General features: G+C 38.5%; 1 protein-coding gene across 2 annotated transcripts in view; it reads right to left on the bottom strand.

Moving 5' to 3' along the window:
* Positions 1–20,259, bottom strand: part of LOC126337038 (ubiquitin conjugation factor E4 B) — a 277,773-nt gene that overhangs the window by 227,691 nt on the left and 29,823 nt on the right. For both annotated transcript variants that reach the window (XR_007565033.1, XM_050001343.1), the window contains exons 5-6: positions 15,081–15,233; positions 2,143–2,439 (exon numbers count right to left, since the gene is read on the bottom strand). Coding sequence is in view for 1 of the 2 variants with exons in the window: in XM_050001343.1 (XP_049857300.1) it covers positions 2,143–2,439; positions 15,081–15,233 (450 nt within the window). In the remaining variant the exon portion in view is untranslated. The remainder of the gene's footprint in view (positions 1–2,142; positions 2,440–15,080; positions 15,234–20,259) is intronic.

The following is a 20,259-nucleotide window of genomic DNA, read 5'->3' as shown; positions in this document are numbered from 1 at the left end:
TATTTAGAAAACATATTTTTATCAAGTAATAGTACCGTCAGACTGATGCTGAAAACGAAGACTCTGAAGTATGAAACTATCAGAAATGAGAATACTACTGGTTATAAACAAAAATGAACCAGTCATAAAGAACCTTTGACTAATCATTCTCAAAGGTGATAAAGTAGAAAAAAATTTTTAAGGCCTAGCGCAATGCACATGGCATTCTGTTAAACAAAACATAGCTCTAGGAAGCGCTACCTTTAGCTATTGTTGATTACGTTAAGAAAGCTGTGACGGGGAATTTGGTTCCACGACAGCGGTGAAACGCCTCATAAGCGACTCCACAACAATATTTCGAAGAAGGCCGTGAAGGGAGTCGGTAAGGCACAGACAAGCAGCTATTTTCCATCTTTCTTTGATCCAAGGTAAAACAGCATGTTCACAGCTATGGGAAGTAGGCCGACTTACAACCGAATGAAGCCTGCGCTCTATAATCGAGTGTCTGCTCTCATATTTTGTAAAGAGAATCTGATAACTTCTACAATATTATTTCAGTGGTACAGGGTGGCACACGAAAATTCTGTCCCGAGTACTAGACTGCCCATTGTCCCCCAACAATCGACATCTATTGTTTTGCTGTTGTTGCATGCATTAGCTTATTTGTTATTTCTTCTATGCCTAATTATTACATGTTTATCTGTTTGTTGTATCTGCTCATAAAGGGCAACAAATCTTCTGTAATTGGCGAGCAGTCTGTACTCGCGGCCGGTTTTCGGTGCGCCAGCCTATATTATTTCCCTGCGATCAGCCACATAACGCTACAGTTGGCTAAACGAGTGGTTCTGCAGAATCATGAAAATTACTTCTACAAGTGTGTGAGCATTCTGTAATGAATAAAAACTCTGTACTCCATGGCGGAAGCAAGAGCCTTCTCTTGGTGCCCTCCATCCGTCAGTCACCTACACAACTAGTTTTCAGTTTTTCATAAGAACCATATACCAAGCACAAATGAACGGTGAACGAGTAAAAGTGAACGATTCCCAAAAAAGAACAATCAGCAGTTAACTATTTCCCAAGGAAGAACAAGTTTGCCCATGTCTAATATACACCCTGAAATCACATTCAGTGTGTCTGTGTATGTATGGATGGATATGTGTGTGTGTGTGTGTGTGTGTGTGTGTGTGTGTGTGTGTGCACGAGTATATACCTATCCTTTTTTTCCCCCCTAAGGCAAGTCTTTCCGCTCCCGGGATTGGAATGACTCCTTACCCTCTCCCTTAAAACCCACATCCTTTCGTCTTTCCCTCTCCTTCCCTCTTTCCTGAAGAAGCAACCGTTGCTTGCGAAAGCTAGAAATTTTGTGTGTGTGTTTGTGTGTTATTTTATTGTGCCTGTCTACCAGTGCTTTCACGCTTGTTAAGTCTTGGAATCTTTGTTTTTAATATATTTTTCCCATGTGGAAGTTTCTTTCTATTTTATTTACATCAGTATATGCAAAATTACATTTCACTGGAACTTGTATTGACACATTTCTTATTATCCTCAAGAAACTAACACTGATTGGTTGCAAATGTATCATTTAAAATTAACACTTAACTTTCTTTAAAGTGAAAACCTAACAAAGACTGCCTTTTCTGCCGATTCTGAAAACTGTTTTGTGATCATCTGTTAAGTGACACATTATGGAAGTAAGGATGGATTAAGAGTGAAGATTATATCGTCATACAAGAACAGTGAGTATTTAACACAGGATTTCTCATTGTGGATGAGAAGCAGTTGGTGGCTATTGAAAAAAAGAGGTTACACTTCAACTACTTCACTTTTGGGGGAGGTGAGAGAAGACACTATTTAAAGTTTCGTAGGAGATGAATCTGGATCAGACTCAGAAGAAGTCATTAGCCCATTTACAAAGTTGAAAAAGAATGTTGTATCTCAACAAGGTGTTTTAAGTAATTACAAATCAAAATATGCACCAATAAATTAATTTTTACTTGGGAAAGGCTCTTATATGAACACCTCCACTAGGAGTATGTTATGAAAGATAAATACCAAATCTAATGACATGTTTAAAATAATGAACATCCACTATTTGAGGCACCAATTAAATTTACTATGTATACAATGAGAACGACAGGTGCAGATTTGGGCTCAAAGACTTACCTTTGGATGATTCCTTTCCTCTGTGGCTACTCTTGTGTAGCAATTGGTGAGATAACGTAGGGCACGTTCCTGGGGATCAGTCAATGGAAGAGCTGGTGATGAACGTTCCTGCTGTTGTAATGGTGAGGAAGGAGGATATGGGCTGTCACTGCTGGATGCTGTGTGAGGAGCAGGACTTGCCAAGTCACCATCACGGTCTCCTTCTGTTGTTGATAGTCCTGACACTTCACTTTCTGGATCCTCACCACGCTGGCACACTATCACTAACACTTCCATTATGCACTGGTTTACTAAGTCCTGTAAATATTCAAATTTTTTTGTCTTACAAAAATTAACAAACAGCTCCTCACACAAACAGAGAGGGACTGGTATCTGTTGCAGCTGATACAATTAACACATACACTAAACAAATGGTGATTTTTACCTAGAGTATTTCCGAAAATTTGCTTTGCTGTGTTTTTAAGGGTGCTGATTATGAATTTCAACTTTGTCTCCTCTGATATACCCCACAAATATAACAGAATATATCTTTAAAAATCAGAGTTTTTGTTCATAACTTGAAAATGGGCTCTTTCCAAGTAATATAATTCCAAGTTGAATGACACAAAATTAAATTATCTACAATTATGAACCTAATGAATTTTCTTGTCTACTGCATCATCTTGGAGTAAGCATTTATGGAAATTACAGTAACTGGTGGTCCATCACTTGCTCAATATTTCAAATTTTTATCAATTCTGTTATTTACACAATAAAATATTCTTCTTTCTTTTTTAGTGGGCTATTCATATAATTGGTTTACTGAATTCTCTATTCACTAATGAAAATAAATATTAAAAAGTGTTGGAAGATAATGAGGAACTAGAACAATTTGCGAGGATAAAATATACATGTTGTCTAAATTCTGCCTGCAACATTATATTATAGACAAGATTAAATACATTGTTGTAGTTAAATATTTAAATGAAAATAGTTTTTCTTTTTATTGTGGAAAGTCTGAGAAGTTCAGAGTCCTCTCTCTCAACACCCTATGCTCGCCTACAAAAGGCATAGATAATGCTGAACCATTTCTTCAGGCCAGGCTCTTATACTGTGAACCCCATTACTACCATGAAAAGACATTATGAGATGGTATCCATCAGGATTTCAGTGTCAACTTGCTAGGGTATATCCTGTCTTCAGATAAAATGGCGGATCAAATATTACATTAGCCTCATGACGTAATCCTCCAGTCTTTTCCATAGCATACAAAAGCAAATGAAGTATCTGTCGTAGTTACTAAACCTACAAAGGTTACTTCATGAGAAATATCTTGGCTGACTTCCTCCAAAAAATTAATTCCACCACGGAACACTCACTAAGTTTTCACTTTTAATATAAAGCCAAAAAAGGTCAAGCATGGAATGAATAATAGATTATGAAGATAATTAAATATTACAAAGATCTTACACTTAATTGCAACTATACCAACATCATTATACATTTCATTCAAACATAGTTGTTTCCACTTATGGCCATCAAACACGATGAGTGACATTACATACAGACACATAACAGTCAAGAGTCAAACAAATGGGACTAGCGTGATGCTAGGAATACACAGGCTGAGAAACACTGAGATAAATGGATGACAGCAAATGGAGTGAATGAGAATGCAAAAAGAACCGGAAACAAGCTGATTAGGTGTGCACTTGCTCCAAGAAGACATAATGGACAAGTAAAATGGACAATAAAAATTATGGAATCAAAATTGTAAGTAATTTAGTCCTACTCAATTTAATACTGACAAGTAATGCGGTTTGAAAACTACAGTGTTTTCAGGTCGGGGAAAAAAAATAATAATTGTGTGTCTTTTCATGCATTTTTTTCCATTTTTGTGAACACTTGAAACGGTAGCAGTGACATTTATAATCAGTACGCCAAAATCTATAAAGACTAAAATTTTCAGAACTTCTCTAAACCTTTTCTTCGACAGATCCTTTTCTAATCAACATTATAAGTACTTAAATAATTTAAAATAAATACTGTATTTATCCAATTATAAGAGCTGGTTTTCTTCTCAAAATGTGTGATTCAAAAATACAAGGTCATAGTACATTCACAGATTAAACTATTGCTACTGAGATCAACATCTCTATTTTGCATAATAGATTAATACAGGGGTCATCTTGAATTTACAGGGAACACTTTTGCAATTGAGGCTACAAGCACATTTATTTTGAAGAATTTGGAAGGGTTGGAGTGGAAACAGCATCACCAGCTTGGCTGAGAAATGGGACAAATATGGGGAGGGGAGTCGTGAGTAAGCAGATAATTTCATTGCGCTGCAAAACATACTCCACAAAAGTATACATTTATGCTGTAGACGTTGAAGGTCTAAATAGGGGATACTGGCATACTTAAGTGTTTCATGCAGCAATGCTGCCAACACTCACCATGAAGTATGATGGGAATGAAAGAAGGGAGCAGAAAGACTTACCTGGCTTGTGTCTGTATATGTATGGATGGATGTGTGTGTGCGCGTGCGTGTGTGTGTGCGTGCGCGCGTGCGCACGCTAGTATATACCTATCCTTTTTTCCACCAAGGTAAGTCTTTCCGCTCCCGGGATTGGTATGACTCCTTACCCTCTCCCTTAAAACCCACATCCTTTCATCTTTCCTTCTCCTTCCCTCTTTCCTGACGAAGCAACCGCCGATTGCGAAAGCTCGAAATGTTGTGTGTGTGCTTGTGTGTTATTTTATTGTGCCTGTCTAGCAGTGCTTTCCTGCTTGGTAAGTCTTGGAATCTTTGTTTATAACACTTTCAGACCTGATTTTTTATTCACTTATAAAAAAAGGTCTAACATAATTTTTATATTCAGGTGAGTCTCCTGACAAGATCTTTCTAAGAAAAAAATTCATATGATCTCTAGTCTTCTAGATATTTAATGTACACAATTGTGTTCACAGGTCTCGAGCTGCATGTCATGCATTAAGGAGGTTAACAGTATGGATCAAGTGTGCCAGTCTTTATTTCACTTTAAAATAGAAGAAACAATAAAAATAATTCCAAATTACAGTACTTATTTAAACAACAATGGTCAACACTCTTATATTAAGGTTTAGTACGAAACTGCAAAAAACAATTTCTGTCCTTTTGGAGGCACAAATGTACTTTGCATTTTCCGTACTGATGTCTAGAACGCCCTGTACATTTTGTTAATTTGCAGCGACTTGGAGTTTCCTACATCATGCAAAGGCAAATGGTCAATGGAATCAAACTGTATCTCTGTAGCTGGTCGTAATTCTCCTCTATCTCTTAGTATGACTCTCATGTCTGAAGCCAGTCCATCATCAGGCGGACGCTCCCTCTTCTTTTCAGTCACTTTCTTCTGGCACAGTATCAATACATCTGCTACCCTGATACGAAAGTAAAGAAGGTCCATTTGCTTCTTCTCTGGGATAGACAGATTGTCTGCATCTCATCTGTATTCCAACCAACTTTGCATGATGGCAGAGTCAACAGCATGAAAAATCATATGCAAAGCCCATTTTCGAGATGTTATGAAAACTATGTAGTAGCTTATAAATTGATCAAATAGATCCACACCACCCATTGCATGATTATATCTTCTCACTATTTCAGGTCTTTCTACTTTCATATAATTATGGTGCTTTTTGTTCCAACACTCAGCTTCATCCACTGAGCCTTTACCAACAAAGCTTAATCACAATACAACTGGCCTATTGTCTAACCACTTACACATGGTAATGTCATCAGCACTAGCGATTTCTTCACAGTAATCTCTGGTTGGTTTCATTATTGTTTCATCATCTGAAAAAGGCAAGTTCTTTACAAATCTGTTTTGACGGACAGTGCCTACTCCACTGACAGTGCCTGCTTCCACACAACATGAAGACTTTGATTCCCCATGGACTTTGTTTCCCCTTGACATACTGCTTTGCAGAAACCTTCCCAGTAAAAGGAATAATTCCTTCATCCACACAAACATTCTCTTCTATAGAAAGTTCACTGCAGCGTTTTCGAATAGCTGTGTAAATTGGCCTTACTTTGTAAAATTTATCTTTATTTACAGGTGGCTTCTCCAGATTGATCACCAAATGTAAATTTGTTCGTAATTCAAAAAATCTGTCTCGTGACATGTTTTCCAAACACACATTTACCTTCAGGCTTGTATCCCAATACATTCATAAGCTGGGAAATTTCAAAGCGCCAGTCAATATATGCAAACCAAATAGCACCTCTAGTTCTTGAGGAGTTGTCTGTTTGAATGAGGATTTGCCTTGTTGTAATGCATAAATATTAGTATGTGCTGCCATGCTAGTGAACAAATCATCTGGTATATGTATTTTGAAGTATTGTATTGGAGAACACAAGAAAAATTCTTCAAAATTTGGAGCTGTATGTGTTTCTGCCATGGCACTTAGAGGCTTGCGTTTCCATTTTTGGATTATTTAGATGTCACCAATATGTTGTCAACAGGCTATTCAATTATGAGTTGTTTCCATTGTATGAAAAATTCATTTCAGCATCCACCACCTCTCCATCATCATCATCATCATCATCATCAGATATGGTGTCTCTTCACACATCATTCACGCCCAATTTACCTGCTCCAACACGTTTCAAAATTTGTGGAGCTTTCCTTTCAATAAGTGGTACACTGCCATCCTCATCTCCACTCAAACTAATGTCAGAAACGTCACTATTTTCAATTATGTTCATAATCAAGTCCCAATCTTTCTCCACAGAAAGATATTCCTTATCCATATTTGTAAGTCAAAAGCCAGCAATATAAAACAAAATCATATGTACAGGTCAAGTTATTATCCTCCTTGCTGCTGGTACTGAAATTACTGAAAAAATATCACATATAACTGCCATTGCCATGCAAATACAGCTGAGGCACATTTTAGGTTACAGTTCCTAATATACACCATTAAGGACCTGTTGTACACAAGTGTGTACATTAAACTTACTTGATACGTAACACAAATATGAAATGAATGAAATTGCTGAAAATTCCACTGAAAGAATGTCGAATGTTTCCAAAAGAAGGAAACCACACAAAGCATTCATTAACAAAACCCACAACATGACTATTATAGCAATAAACTCAATGAGTGATGGCTTCCCACTGAGAGACAACACCAGAGAGTATGTTTTACTATGTGGTTCACAGACTGCTCACAAGAGAGCAGCAGGTGCTGCAGCATGGCTAAAAGAAACATACACAAATGTGCACAGTGAGTTTGGATGCAACTGACATTTCTTGTCACCAAAATATTAGTGAACAAACTTTATGTACACAATTGTGACCACCAGGTCTGAAAGGGTTAATATATTTTTCCCATGTGGAAGTTTCTTACTATTTTATTTATTATTATTAAAGACAGAGATAACATAGGTGACTTCCTTATACAGTAAGCAAAAAGAAAGTGAAGATGAACATTACTGTAAACTACTTCTTTTTGTTATTTTATTCCTCCTTGTATCGTCAAGATATAGACAGTCAATAAATGGTGTTGATCTGTTAGAATATTTTAAAAATAAATTTTCTCATGAAGCAATTTTTCTTTAGGTCATCTTATATTCAGGTAAATATGATAATTGCTAAACTACAACAAATATTCAATGTTTCTAATTCAGTCACTCAAATTACTACCCTAAAATCTACATTTATTACAAAGTCCATGAAACAAGTTGTTTCACAAGGCATCAGAACTGATTAACAGAAGCACTTACATAAATTCAATTATAACCGAATTAAGAACCAGGAAGGGGGAACAACAAATTCTGACCCTTTGTACACACTAAAAAGAAGACGACAATGAAGTAGTAGAAGAAGAAGAAGAAGAAATGGCCTACAACAAAGACATTATCCAAATGGGATGGTAGATGTGATGTAGATGTACAAACAAACAAACCATTACAATTTCAGAAGAACTGGATGATTTATTCCAGAGAAAGTCCATCACAAATTAAACAAGTCAATAATGTGAATGCATTGTTCCACCTCCGGCCATTAATGCAAGCAGTTATTCAGTTTGGCATTGACTGATGAGAGTTGTTCGATGTCCTGAGGGACATAATGTCAAATTCTGTCTACCTGGCGTGTTAGATCATCAAAATCTTGAACTGGTTCAAGGGCCCTGCCTATAAGGCTCCACACATTCTCAAATGGGGAGAGACCTAGTGACACTGCTAGCCAAGGTATGGTTTGGCAACCAAAAGACAAGAAATAAAAAGTCTCGCTGCGAGCAGGTAAGCATTATCCTGCTGAAATGTAAGTCTAGAATAGCTTTCCATGGATGACAACAAAATTGTACATTGAATACCATTGACTTTTCACTGTGCTGTAAGGGTGCAACAGATGACGACCGAAGAGGTCCTGCTATGAAATGAAATGACACCCCACACCATTACTCCTGACTGTCGGGCTTTTGGATGGCAGCATCCAGACTGGTATCCCACAGTTGTCCAGGGAGTCTCCAGATACTTCTTCACTGGTCATCAGGGCTCAGTTTGAAGAGGAACTCACCACTCAATACAATTCTACTTCAATCAATGTGATTCCAGGCCGAATGTGTCCAACAGCACTGGAGACGTCAACAGTAGACAGCACAAGGAGCGCCTCGAATTCAGCCACCTTTCTGTGAGCTGCCTATTAATGGCCACTGAAGCAATAGTGGCATGTAAGATCAATAACAATGATGAATCCAGGGCTCTGACAAGGAGAGGTACGCAGCATGGAATAGGCTTTTGAAAACTATCTATACAGTGATGTACGTTAAGATCCTAGGTATCACACATTGAAACCATTCATCCTGGTGGACTGTCGATTATGAGTAACCCACGAAAAAAATTATGGAGTTTCATGTGAAGGTCTACAGTGTTAACACTCTAGCAGTGGGCACTAAAACTGTCAAGTTCTCTTAAAATTGCCATACGTCATACTGTTTTCAATTTAACAATATCAAAAGATACAGTTTACCCATGAAAGTATGTAGTTTATTATGTTGTACCATGGTGGTAAGTTCCTATGGGACCAAACTGTTGAGGTCATTGGTCCCTAGGCTTATGCACTACTTAATCTAACAAACTAACTTGCGCTAGGGACAGCACACATACCCATACCCAAGGGAGGACTCTAACGTCCGACGGGGAGGGGGGGGGCGAACTGTGGCGAGGCACCTCAGACTGCATGGCTACCCCATGTGGCATTACACCACGATTGTCAAACTTATTGGCTTTAAATTGTTTACAAGTGACAAAATAAAAAGTACTTTAAAAATTATATAAATTTGATTTTGCTCCTGTACAATTAACACTACACTTAATTTAAAGAATGCTAACTAATGTTCATAAAATCTATAACCTATACATATTTCTGAGTAAAAGACAAAAGAAGAATGACATTTTTATTATTTTTTACAGAGATAATGAATGTAATAATTGGACAGTAAATTACAATCTCCTTGATGTACACAGTTGTGTATCACCTAACATGTGTTTTGGAGCATAATACATTTTTCCAAACCATGGAAATTCCTTAGCTTGTTTTGTTCTCCAGTATGGAAACGATGTAGCTCTTTGGCAGGCCTCATATTCAATATGACTGCTACAAAACATCTTACCTCAGCTATTGTGACATTCTTCCATTTTTTATATGGGCTGGACAAAGTAGCAGCACGTTTATATATACATAGCTTAGTTGAGCAATTTGTTTCAGTGATAATTATTGAAGTAATGCTGCAGTGAAAAATAAACTAAAATATTCAATTGCAGAAGATCCCATTGGTGGCATTTGCTTTGGTCCAAGCACCTTGCGAAATGGATGCAGTAGTGGTTGTTGTGTTTCAGGTGCAATCACTTCAGTGTACTGCGTATTTTCCATTCTGTTTACACTTTCAGTCAACATATCAGCAAGAACATCACTATTATTTTCCGAACTACTTTCAATGAAATACTCTGTATCACTCATATTTTCAAAAAAACCTCACAAATTTCATTGTTGGACACATTTGAAAAAATAAATCATGTAAGCAAATGAAATAAAGAAACAGAAAACATTAACGTAGAGAATAATAGCATATAAACAATATTAATTAACAATACTGCACAAAGACAACAGTGCCGTAAGAAATAACAAAATGTAAACAGGTATTACAAAGCATATTGCCAACAAATGAACAGCACACTACCAGAGTTATTGACTGTTGATACAACGCTGCAGTGACACTTAAAAGTTGATAACTGTCGATGTACGTGAAAATCAAAATGTTGAGCATCAATACCGAGCACCCTAACTGAATCGAATTCAAAGGCTTAAAATGGAAATGTTATTCAGCCTGGTTGCATAGCACAATGCTTGTAGCGCAAACTTCATATGCAAGATGATGTAGGTCCAATTCTCATCAAGAGCTCTGAAATTTCATATTTTTAAACTCAAAAATTTAAATCTTTATCAAAGTGACTTTCATAATTATTTTAATTTATATTCCTTTGTCACATCATTTCAGTCACTGTATTAACTTTGCCAACTGCTCTCATTTATTCATCCCACCATTTTTTTCCACAATTGGAATCTTTGTGCATAGGAATTTAATTATTTTTATTTATCTATTATAATATTTAGTCAATTGAACATCCCGATCTATCAATTAAAAGACAAGATGAAATAGTCTATTTATATTGACGGTGCAATGGTGTCAAAAATGTAATTTTCATTACAAGATGTACTTTTCCTTGAATGGTAATTGTCATACAAACATTTAAAACATAAAAAACTTACTGCATTACAGAGAAAATAATGCAAATAAAGATTTATATGAAAGAAGGTTGGTTAGTTGATTTGGGGGATCAAACAGCAGGGTCACTGGTCCCATACGATTAGGGAAGGGATGATTCCTCTTAAAGGGCACGGGTGATTTCCTTCCCCCACACACTTTCAAAGGAACCATGCTGGCATTTGCCTAAAGCAATTTGTAGAAATTACGGAAAATCTATGTTGTCCTCCCAAATACAATTCCAGTGTGCTAACCACTGTGTCACCTCTCTCAGTACAAAAGAAGGGATTATAAGTAAAAACCAAACTCAATCACAATGAGGAACAGAAATAACAAATGCAATAACATGGACGAAAATACAGGGCAACAAAAGAGAAGAAATTAAATCAATGTTGATAAATGGAAAGAATTAAAAGCACGTGCAAAAAGATTCGAAGAGGAAAAGAATTACAGGAAGAAAAAATAAGAGCAATTGAAAAAGTTAATATGGTGATCAAAATAATGTGACAAAGGAAAATAATTTAAAGTCACACTAAAACCAATTAACTGGAAAAAAATGATCAAAGTCATTTTGATAAAGATTAAAAAATAAAAACAGTTCAAAGTACTTGGTGAGACTCGAAATCACAAACTCTTACGTATGAGGCTTGTACTATGATCATTACACCATGCAAGCAATCTGTTTAACGTTTCTTTTTTAAATCTGTAGACTGCCTTATGAAATTCTGACTTTTTTTTTTGTCCCTCTCACACATGAGGGCCACCAGGATGAATGGCTGCAGGGTGTGACACCTGGGACCTTAACATACGTCCCATATAGGTGATTTCAAGAAGCTGACACCACCTCTAGGGACCTCTCCTTGTGAGTGTTTCTTGTTCTGTCATCTTGATAGTTCAACAGTTTTCTTCTTGATGCTGTGTTCAGCCAGGGTTCTCCCATTCCTGCCAACATCATCAAATAGTGGCATAACTCTTATTCAAATGTTAAATGGTTTGTCAATTACTGCAACTGCCTTCTTTGAACCCAGCTATATGTCCTCTCTTGGACACATCCTCTCTCATGTGCTGAAATCCGTGTACGTTATTTACGGGCCTTTCTGCGAGGCATAGTTACTGTCCAGTTGAGAGCACACATTGAAAAATCAAAAGACTTTATGCCTTAGTATCTACATGTCCCTTGTTCATTACCCTTGCTAGCTGTGCGGGGAAACTGTGTTACTGCATCACACACTCATCCATCAGCTGGAAAAGCTCACAGTTTTCAGTTTATACCTGTATAAATATCAATTTGTGACCAGTTATCATAAATCCTTTGTGGTGTGTGTGTGTGTGTGTGTGTAGTTTCTTTTTTTCCTTTTTCTTCTTAGAATGTATTTGTTACATTTTAATAATGCAAAAGAAACTACGTTAGTTCCACAATGCATTTCTATTTACTGAAAATAATGTCCTGTACTTAACACCCCTCCCCTTTTGCTGAAATCAAAAATCAAATTATTTACTCCAAGGTTTTTTCAGAGCTAAGCACATCATCTTGCATAACTGCAGGAGCCCTACATTTCCAGAAAAATAACCATTCATTCAAGTGATTCTGCTTTAAATGTAACCGTAGGCTTCCACGGCTGTTGTCAATGTCAATAAAATTCTTCTGGGTTAGAGACCGCATTGTCATTTATAAAATTCCAACGTTTTGGCGTCTGTTGCAAGACGCCTTCCTCAGGGTGTGTTGCTAATCTGTAGAACACACCCTGAGGAAGGCGTCTTGCAACAGACGCCGAAACGTTGGAATTTTATAAATGACAATGCGGTCTCTAACCCAGAAGAATTTTATTGACATTGATTCTGCTTTAGTTGAAACATGACAAAAACAACTGAGGCAAGATCAGAAAATGGAGCGGGTGCTCACTGCAGTTAACTGGTCAGTAAAAGTTTCTGAGCAATTTACTGGGGTGTTGTCTCAATGAAAGAACAAAATGCTTTCTCTCAGTGTCCATTATAATTATCCGGGCGGTTATGCCATGGTTGGTTGATGAATTCTGTGTCAATTCCCAACGTTTCATCTCCGACTGTGGGAGACATCTTCAAGAGGGTCCGTAGCTCGATGGAAGGTCCCACTGGCTCGCTACTGACTGCCACTAAATTCCGTGTCCGCGGGCTCCTGCGCCGCGGCGTGACGTCACGTGTTTTGAAAACATCAGTGCCATTGGCCACTGTCCATCTCCGTTGATTGCTGTTGCCATCACCCAGTAGTGGACAGATGGTACACATCATCTTTAACACCGGTATCCATATACCGTTTAATTTCACGCCCTCCTTCTTTTGATTGAAATTATTATGGTGTTTAGCAATTTAGATTGCCTCCCTGTAGAGCCTTTCGTAATATCCACTTGTGGCCGCTAGTACTTGTGTCTCCTCTAAACGAATATTGTGGTTGCCTGGCTGGAAAGTATGCTCCGCAACAGCTGATCGTTCCATTTCTCCTCTTCTACAATTGCCCTTGTGCTCTTCCAAACGTTTAGAAACAGTTCTTTTAGTGGTACCCACATAAACATCTCCACAGCTGCATGGGATCCTATACACTCCAGCTTTTTCCAATGGTTTGCGAGCATCTTTGGCAGGCTTAAGGTATTCCTGTATCTTCCTGGTGGGCTTGTAAATTACGGTAATATTCCGCTTCATCAAGATCCTCCCTATTCTTTCTGTTACATTTTTAACAAATGGCAGGAAAACCTTAGATTTTGCCGTAGCCTGTACGTCACTATGATTTCTGCGTGGCTGCCTCAATGCATGTTTTATTTCGGCGGACGAATATCTGTTCTTCATTACTGCATTGTGGAGGTATTCCATCTTAGTGTCGAGCAACTCAGGTTCACAAATGTTTCTAGCTCCGTCTGCTAATGTCTCGATAACACCCTGCTTCTGTTGTGGGTGGTGGTACAAATCCAGGTTCAAACAATGGTCCGTGTGCATAGGTTTGCAGTATCCTGAGTGGCCCAAACTACCATCTTTGTTTCTAAAAACAAGCACGGAGGGGAAATGTAATTTGCCGTCTATCTCCTCCTCCATTGTAAACTGAATTCTCAAGTTTATACTATTCAGATGTTCGTGGAACCGGCTTAGTTCCTCCCTGCCACGTCTCCACAGCACAAACGTGTCATCCACATATCGGAACCATACATTTGGTTTTTTGCTGGCAGTACCTAACGCCTGTTCTTCGAATTTCTCCATAAAGAAGTTTGCAATTACGGGACTTAGGGGGCTTCCCATAGTCACACCATCTTGCTCATAAAACTGTTCATTCCACTTGAAGTATGTGGTCGTCAAACAACACTTAAACAGTTCTCAAATATCGGCAGAACCAATTTCAGTTTTATACACAAAAGTGAAACAGCTGACCTACTGGCTTCCAGCTGTATTGTTTCTATCATTTACACAAATAAAACCTCAGAATCACACATCTCTTGTTTCATGTTTTGAGTGTAACACAATCATTATTCTCATTGTTATATTTTCATTTTTTAACTTTGTTGAGCATTTCTTTGCATGAATGGACAGAATAACTGTGTGACTTTCTACTGTGGCAAAGAATTTTTTTCTTTCTTAAAAAAAAAAAAGAAAAGAAAACCACTTCTGCCATTTAACGTGGCCTTGCAGAAAGTTATTAAATGCAACTGTTGAGAGAAAGGAGGCTTTCTCCAATCTTACATTACACAACCCACCTGTCTTCCATCGAGTGTTCCCTATTCTTTCTTGTGAGCAATGAAGAAGATTGACCTGAATGAAGACTATGACTCAGACTTGTTACTCCTTCAGAACCCTACAGAAGAGCTGCTTAAGTAATGTCATGTGGACAGTCTTCTCAAATCACTCTAGAAATTTCCTTGAAGTACAAAACTGTTAGCCCTCAAAGCACATTATAACACACAAGATTGCTTGAAACTTCCTTCCATTGTGACGTCACTTGGTGTTAATGATTAACAGTTATGGTACAGTCAAAAGGAGATACAATCTTGCTAGGTAGCAAATATCAACAATTGGAAATAAACAAATAAAAACTGAATAAGTGCCAATTTATTACAGCACAACATAACTGTCCTCAATTAAAAGTAACAAAACTACTGAGAAGGATTGACAACTGCAATTCAGCTAACCTGGACATTGATATTGTCAACCTCTTCAATGGCAGCTGCTGTTTCAGGAAGATAAATGGCCTTGTCAGTCTTCTCCTTCCATGATACACACAATACTCTTGACACCGTAGCATGAACTTGATCATCTGTTATGTCATTACAAGAGCTAGATGTCTGGAAAATAAACCAAAAGTAAATAAAACTGAATAACACGTAGATCTCAAAATTATACAAACACAATGTTATATAAATTTCCTTACAGTTTGTAACTATATGCCAGACCACAGTTCAAAATGGGACATTTGACATTTACACTCTCGACCAAAATAAATGGCTCTGAGCACTATGGGACTTAACTTCTGAGGTCATCAGTACCCTAGAACTTAGAACTACTTAAACCTAACTGACCTAAGGACATCACACACATCCATGCCCGAGGCAGATATTCGAACCTGTGACCGTAGCAGTCGCGCGGTTCCAGACTGTAGCGTCTAGAACCGCTCGGCCACTCCGGCCGGCCACTCTCGACCCGTTTAGGTGCGAATTCATCCTCAGAGTCCATGTGTCACTTGTGCTTAAAGGTGACTGTCCTTGTAGAGGGTGTGATTTAGTAGAAAGACAAGGTGTCTTACCATAAGACTATAAATGTTTGCAAATGCTGGGAGAGCATTTCCTTAGCTCCAAATTATCGATATCTTAACACCTCATAATATCTGTGGGATCAGTCGTATCATTTACTGTGAAAATTTCCCACCATGCATTCCCAACAAGCCGCATAAAGTACTGCTCTTAACATGGCTCTAAATACTTCCTCAGCCCTATCACACCAAACTGATACAGTTTCAATTCATACAGCTGCTATGCGTGCTGCAAAATGCGGTTACTCTAAATGGATACTGGCAAATGGTTACAATAAAATTAATAGTGTGTGTGTGTGTGTGTGTGTGTGTGTGTGTGTGTGTGTGTGTGTGTGTGTGTGTGTGCGCGTATTTGTGTGTTTGTAGTTTTTGTTAAGACGGCATTAAATTTATACAACACACTGACAGGCAGAACCAACTACACCAGGAGAGGAACAGTTACACTGAAAACATCCACTGGACTCCATCCTACAGTACTCTGATGATGATTTTTTTTATCAAATACTGCCAATAAATCATTTATGAAACTTTACTCATAACGCTCTGCTGGTTGTATATGCGCATTGTCAAAACACATTTAATATAAACATTGGAGTTAGGTAGAATTTAAATCACTGAGTCCAAATATTCTGACAAATTGTAGAAGGAATGGATAATGAGGGTATTCTTTGTTTTTGTATGCCTGAAGATTTTAAATTCATGTCTTTTGTCTGTTGGTATCCTGTAATAGACTTTTGCCCCAGCACATAACTGACGAGCCAAAACATTATGACCACTTGCATGATAGTGTGTTGGGCCATTTTGAATTCAATACACCAGATAATCAATTGCATGGATTCAACAACACCTTAGTAAGTTTCCAGAGGTGCATGGTACCAGATAGAAAATAAGCACAGGTCATGCAATTTTGTAAATTACGCACTGGTGGGTTGCTGGGCCAGATGATGTAACAATATGTTTCATCAGGCACACATCAGGCGAATCAGATGGCCAAGGCACCATTGTGAGTTGACAGCCATGTTCCTCAAAACACGATACCACAATTATAGTTTTGTGGCATGGACACTTATGCTGATGGAAAATTCCATCTCCTTCAGGGAACACATCAAACGTAAAGGGACAGAAATAGGTCTGCAATTAATTTTCACTTCGACCACACCTCTCATGGTGCCTTAGACTACTATCATATGTCTTATAGAAGGCTATGAGAATGTCCCCCACAGCATAATACTGTCCCCATTGTCCTCCATCCATGGCATGTTGCATGTTGCACATTCTGAGCAGCCGTTCGACTGCATGATGGCGTATCTGTACTGTGACAATACCGTGTAACAAGAAATGTGATTCATTTGATCAGGAGTCACTTTTCCACTGATTCACAGAATAACCTCGATGATCCTGTACCAAATGCAACCATAATTGATGATGTCTTAAGGTCAACTTGGGAACAAATGGAGGCTTGTCTTTTGCAGACACCCATATCCAACAATTTGTGCCGAGTGATGTGCTCCACACGACTTGTGCCTGCACCAGCGTTGTATTCTGTAGTCAGATCTGCCACAGCCTGTTGCCCATCCTGCTTTACAGAGTGGGCTCTGTGATCAGGCAAGGATGTCGAATATCTGACTGCCTACTGGTGATTTCACTGTCCTTCAAGTGCTCTGCAGAAATGCTCATGAGAGTAGCACACCCTTCTCCCATGAAGCATGGATCTCACTATTGATGGAGAGGCTTGCGTGCCTTAGAAATACGGATAGCTGTACCATAGATGCAATAGAGGGGTCTCTGTTGAGAGGCCAGACAAACCTGAAGAGGGACAGCAGCCTTTTCAGTAGTTGCAGGGGCAACAGTCTGGATAATTGACTGATCTGACCTTGTAACATTAACCAAAACAGCCTTGTTGTGCTGGTACTGCAAACGGCTGAAAGCAAGTAGAAACTAAAGCCATAATTTTTCCCAAGGGCATGCAGCTTTACTGTCAGATTAAATGATGATGGTATCCTCTTGAGTAAAATATTCCATAGGTAAAACAGTGCCCGATTCTAATCTCCAGGCGGGAACTACACCAGAGGACATCATTATCAGGAGAAAGAAAACTGGTGTTCTACAGATTGGAGCTTGGAATGTCAGATCCATTAATTGGGCAGGTAGGTTAGAAAATTTAAAACGGGAAATGGATAGGTTAAAGCCATATATAGCGGGAATCAGTGAAGTCCAGTGGCAGAAGGAACAGAACTTCTGGTAAGGTGTACAGGGTTATAAACAAAATCAAATAGGGGTAATGCAGGAGTAGGTTTAATAATGAATAAAAACATAGGAATGCAGATAAGCTGCTACAAACAGCATTGTGAATGCATTATTGTAGCCAAGATAGACATGAGGCCCACACCTACCACAGTCGTACAAGTTTATATGCCAATTAGTTCTGCAGATGATGGAGTGATTAAAGAAATGTATGATGCGATAAAAGAGATTATTCTAACAGTTAAGGGAGATGAAAATTTAATAGTCATGGGGGACTGGAACTCAACTGGAGAAAAGTAATGCGTGAATATGGTCTGGAGGTAGGGAATGAAAGAGGAAGTCGCGTGGTAGAATTCTGCACAGAGCATAACTTAATCACAGCTACCATTTGGTTTGAATCATGAAAGAAGGTTGTGTATGTGGAAGAGGCCTGCAGACACTAAAGGTTTCAGGTAGATTATACACACATCGAAAAAGTTTTGCCTCACCTCGGTTCCCAGAACTCTTGAAGATAAGACTTTGATTGTGGATATTATATCGCAGGCACAGTCCCTTTGACAGTTTAGAGGTGTCACAAAAACCTGCCCAAAGATGTAAACAACCATGCATGAGCAGCACCTGTTATATGGAGGAGGTGCGACAGACGATCACTTCCAGTCATTCCACCAGGAAGGAGGTACACGGTACGTGTTGTCTGTAGTTCAACCATGCCTAGACGGTCAATACCATAGTTCGATTGCGTCCCCATTGTTACTTTGTACCAGAAAGGGCTCTCAACACAGGAAGTGTCCAGGTTGTCTCGGGGTGAACCAATTACTTCACTCATAATGTTTTCTCCGTAAACAGCACAGATCTCACAATGAATATCGATCACTTTTAGGCCTTTAGCACTAAGATATCTTATAACAGCCCGTACTTCACAATCAGTGGGACTCACGATTATCTGAGGCATCTTAAACACTCAGTACACAACGTAAACAAGGAAGAATCAGACTGTAATGGTGTCAGTCTGTAGATTAAGGTACACACTTTCATGTAAAAATAAAATTATTGAGATACCTTAGCACATCTTTTTTTAATTTCAAAATGGTACTTACTTAAAAAACACGCCTCGTATAAGATGAACATCGACAAAAGCTAAACGAGGATAATGGAATGCAGTCAAATTAAATCAGGTGATGCTGAGGGAACTAGATTAGGGAACGAGACACTTAACATAGTAGTTTCATCTTACATAGTTGTGTTTATCTTTATACGATATACCTCTTTACTTCTGTATGCATCCTCTTTGGTTTGAAGCTGGCACAGTACTTAACAGTAGAATATCTTTGGCTTCCCTCTGACAACCATGCCTCCATCCTTGCTACCCTCCCTGTTTACCTTTCCCTGTTGCTTCATAACCTAGGTTGTGAGTAACTAAATCCACTTTCCCTTCTTCCCTTTTTCCCCCTCTCTCCTCCCTGATGAAGGAACAAAGTTCCGAAAGCTAGGAATGTAAATTTTCTGTTCTGTTTTGTGTTATCTATCGGCTGAACTAAGCTGAGGTAAGTACTGCCCAGTCCCTCTATCTCTTTGTTAGTATTTGTTTCTCATCTTTATATGAGATTTTCCATTAATCACTTAACATAGTAGATGAGTTTTTCTATTTGGGGAGCAAAATAACTGATGATGGTTGAAGTAGAGAGGATATAAGATGTAGACTGGCTATGGCAAAGAAAACGTTTCTGAAGAAGAGAAATTTGTTAACATAGAGTATAGATTAAAGCATTAGCAAGTCTTTTCTGAAAGTATTTGTATGGAGTGTAGCCACGTATGGAAGTGAAACATAGACGATAAACATTTCAGACAAGAAGAGAATAGCAGCTTTTGCGATGTGGTGCTAGAGAAGAATGCTGAAGATTAGATGGGTAGATCACATAGCTAACGGAGATGTACTGAATACAATTGGCGAGAAGAGGAATTTGTGGCACAACTTGCCTACCAGACGGGATCAGTTGCTAGGACATGTTCTGAGGCATTAAGGGATCACCAATTTAGTACTGGAGAGTGAAAATCGTAGAGGGAGACCAAGAGATGAATACACTGAGCAGATTCAGAAGGATGTAGATTGCAATAGTTAATCGGAGATGAAGAGGCTTGCACAGGATTGGGTAGCATGGAGAGCTGCATCAAACCAGTTTCTGGACTGGACACCACAACAATAACATCATTTCTAGAATGATTCCTCACGCCTCTTCTCCGCTTACATACTTTCCTTACTGTGTCACGTGCCTGCATTACCACCAAGTGGCATTACATCTCACAGTGGGCAGTAGTCA

The sequence above is a fragment of the Schistocerca gregaria genome, chromosome 2 (genome assembly GCF_023897955.1).
Source record: "Schistocerca gregaria isolate iqSchGreg1 chromosome 2, iqSchGreg1.2, whole genome shotgun sequence".
Lineage (NCBI taxonomy): Eukaryota > Metazoa > Arthropoda > Insecta > Orthoptera > Acrididae > Schistocerca > Schistocerca gregaria.
Note: the sequence above shows the minus strand (reverse complement) of the source record. Positions and strands in the feature narration are given on the sequence as shown.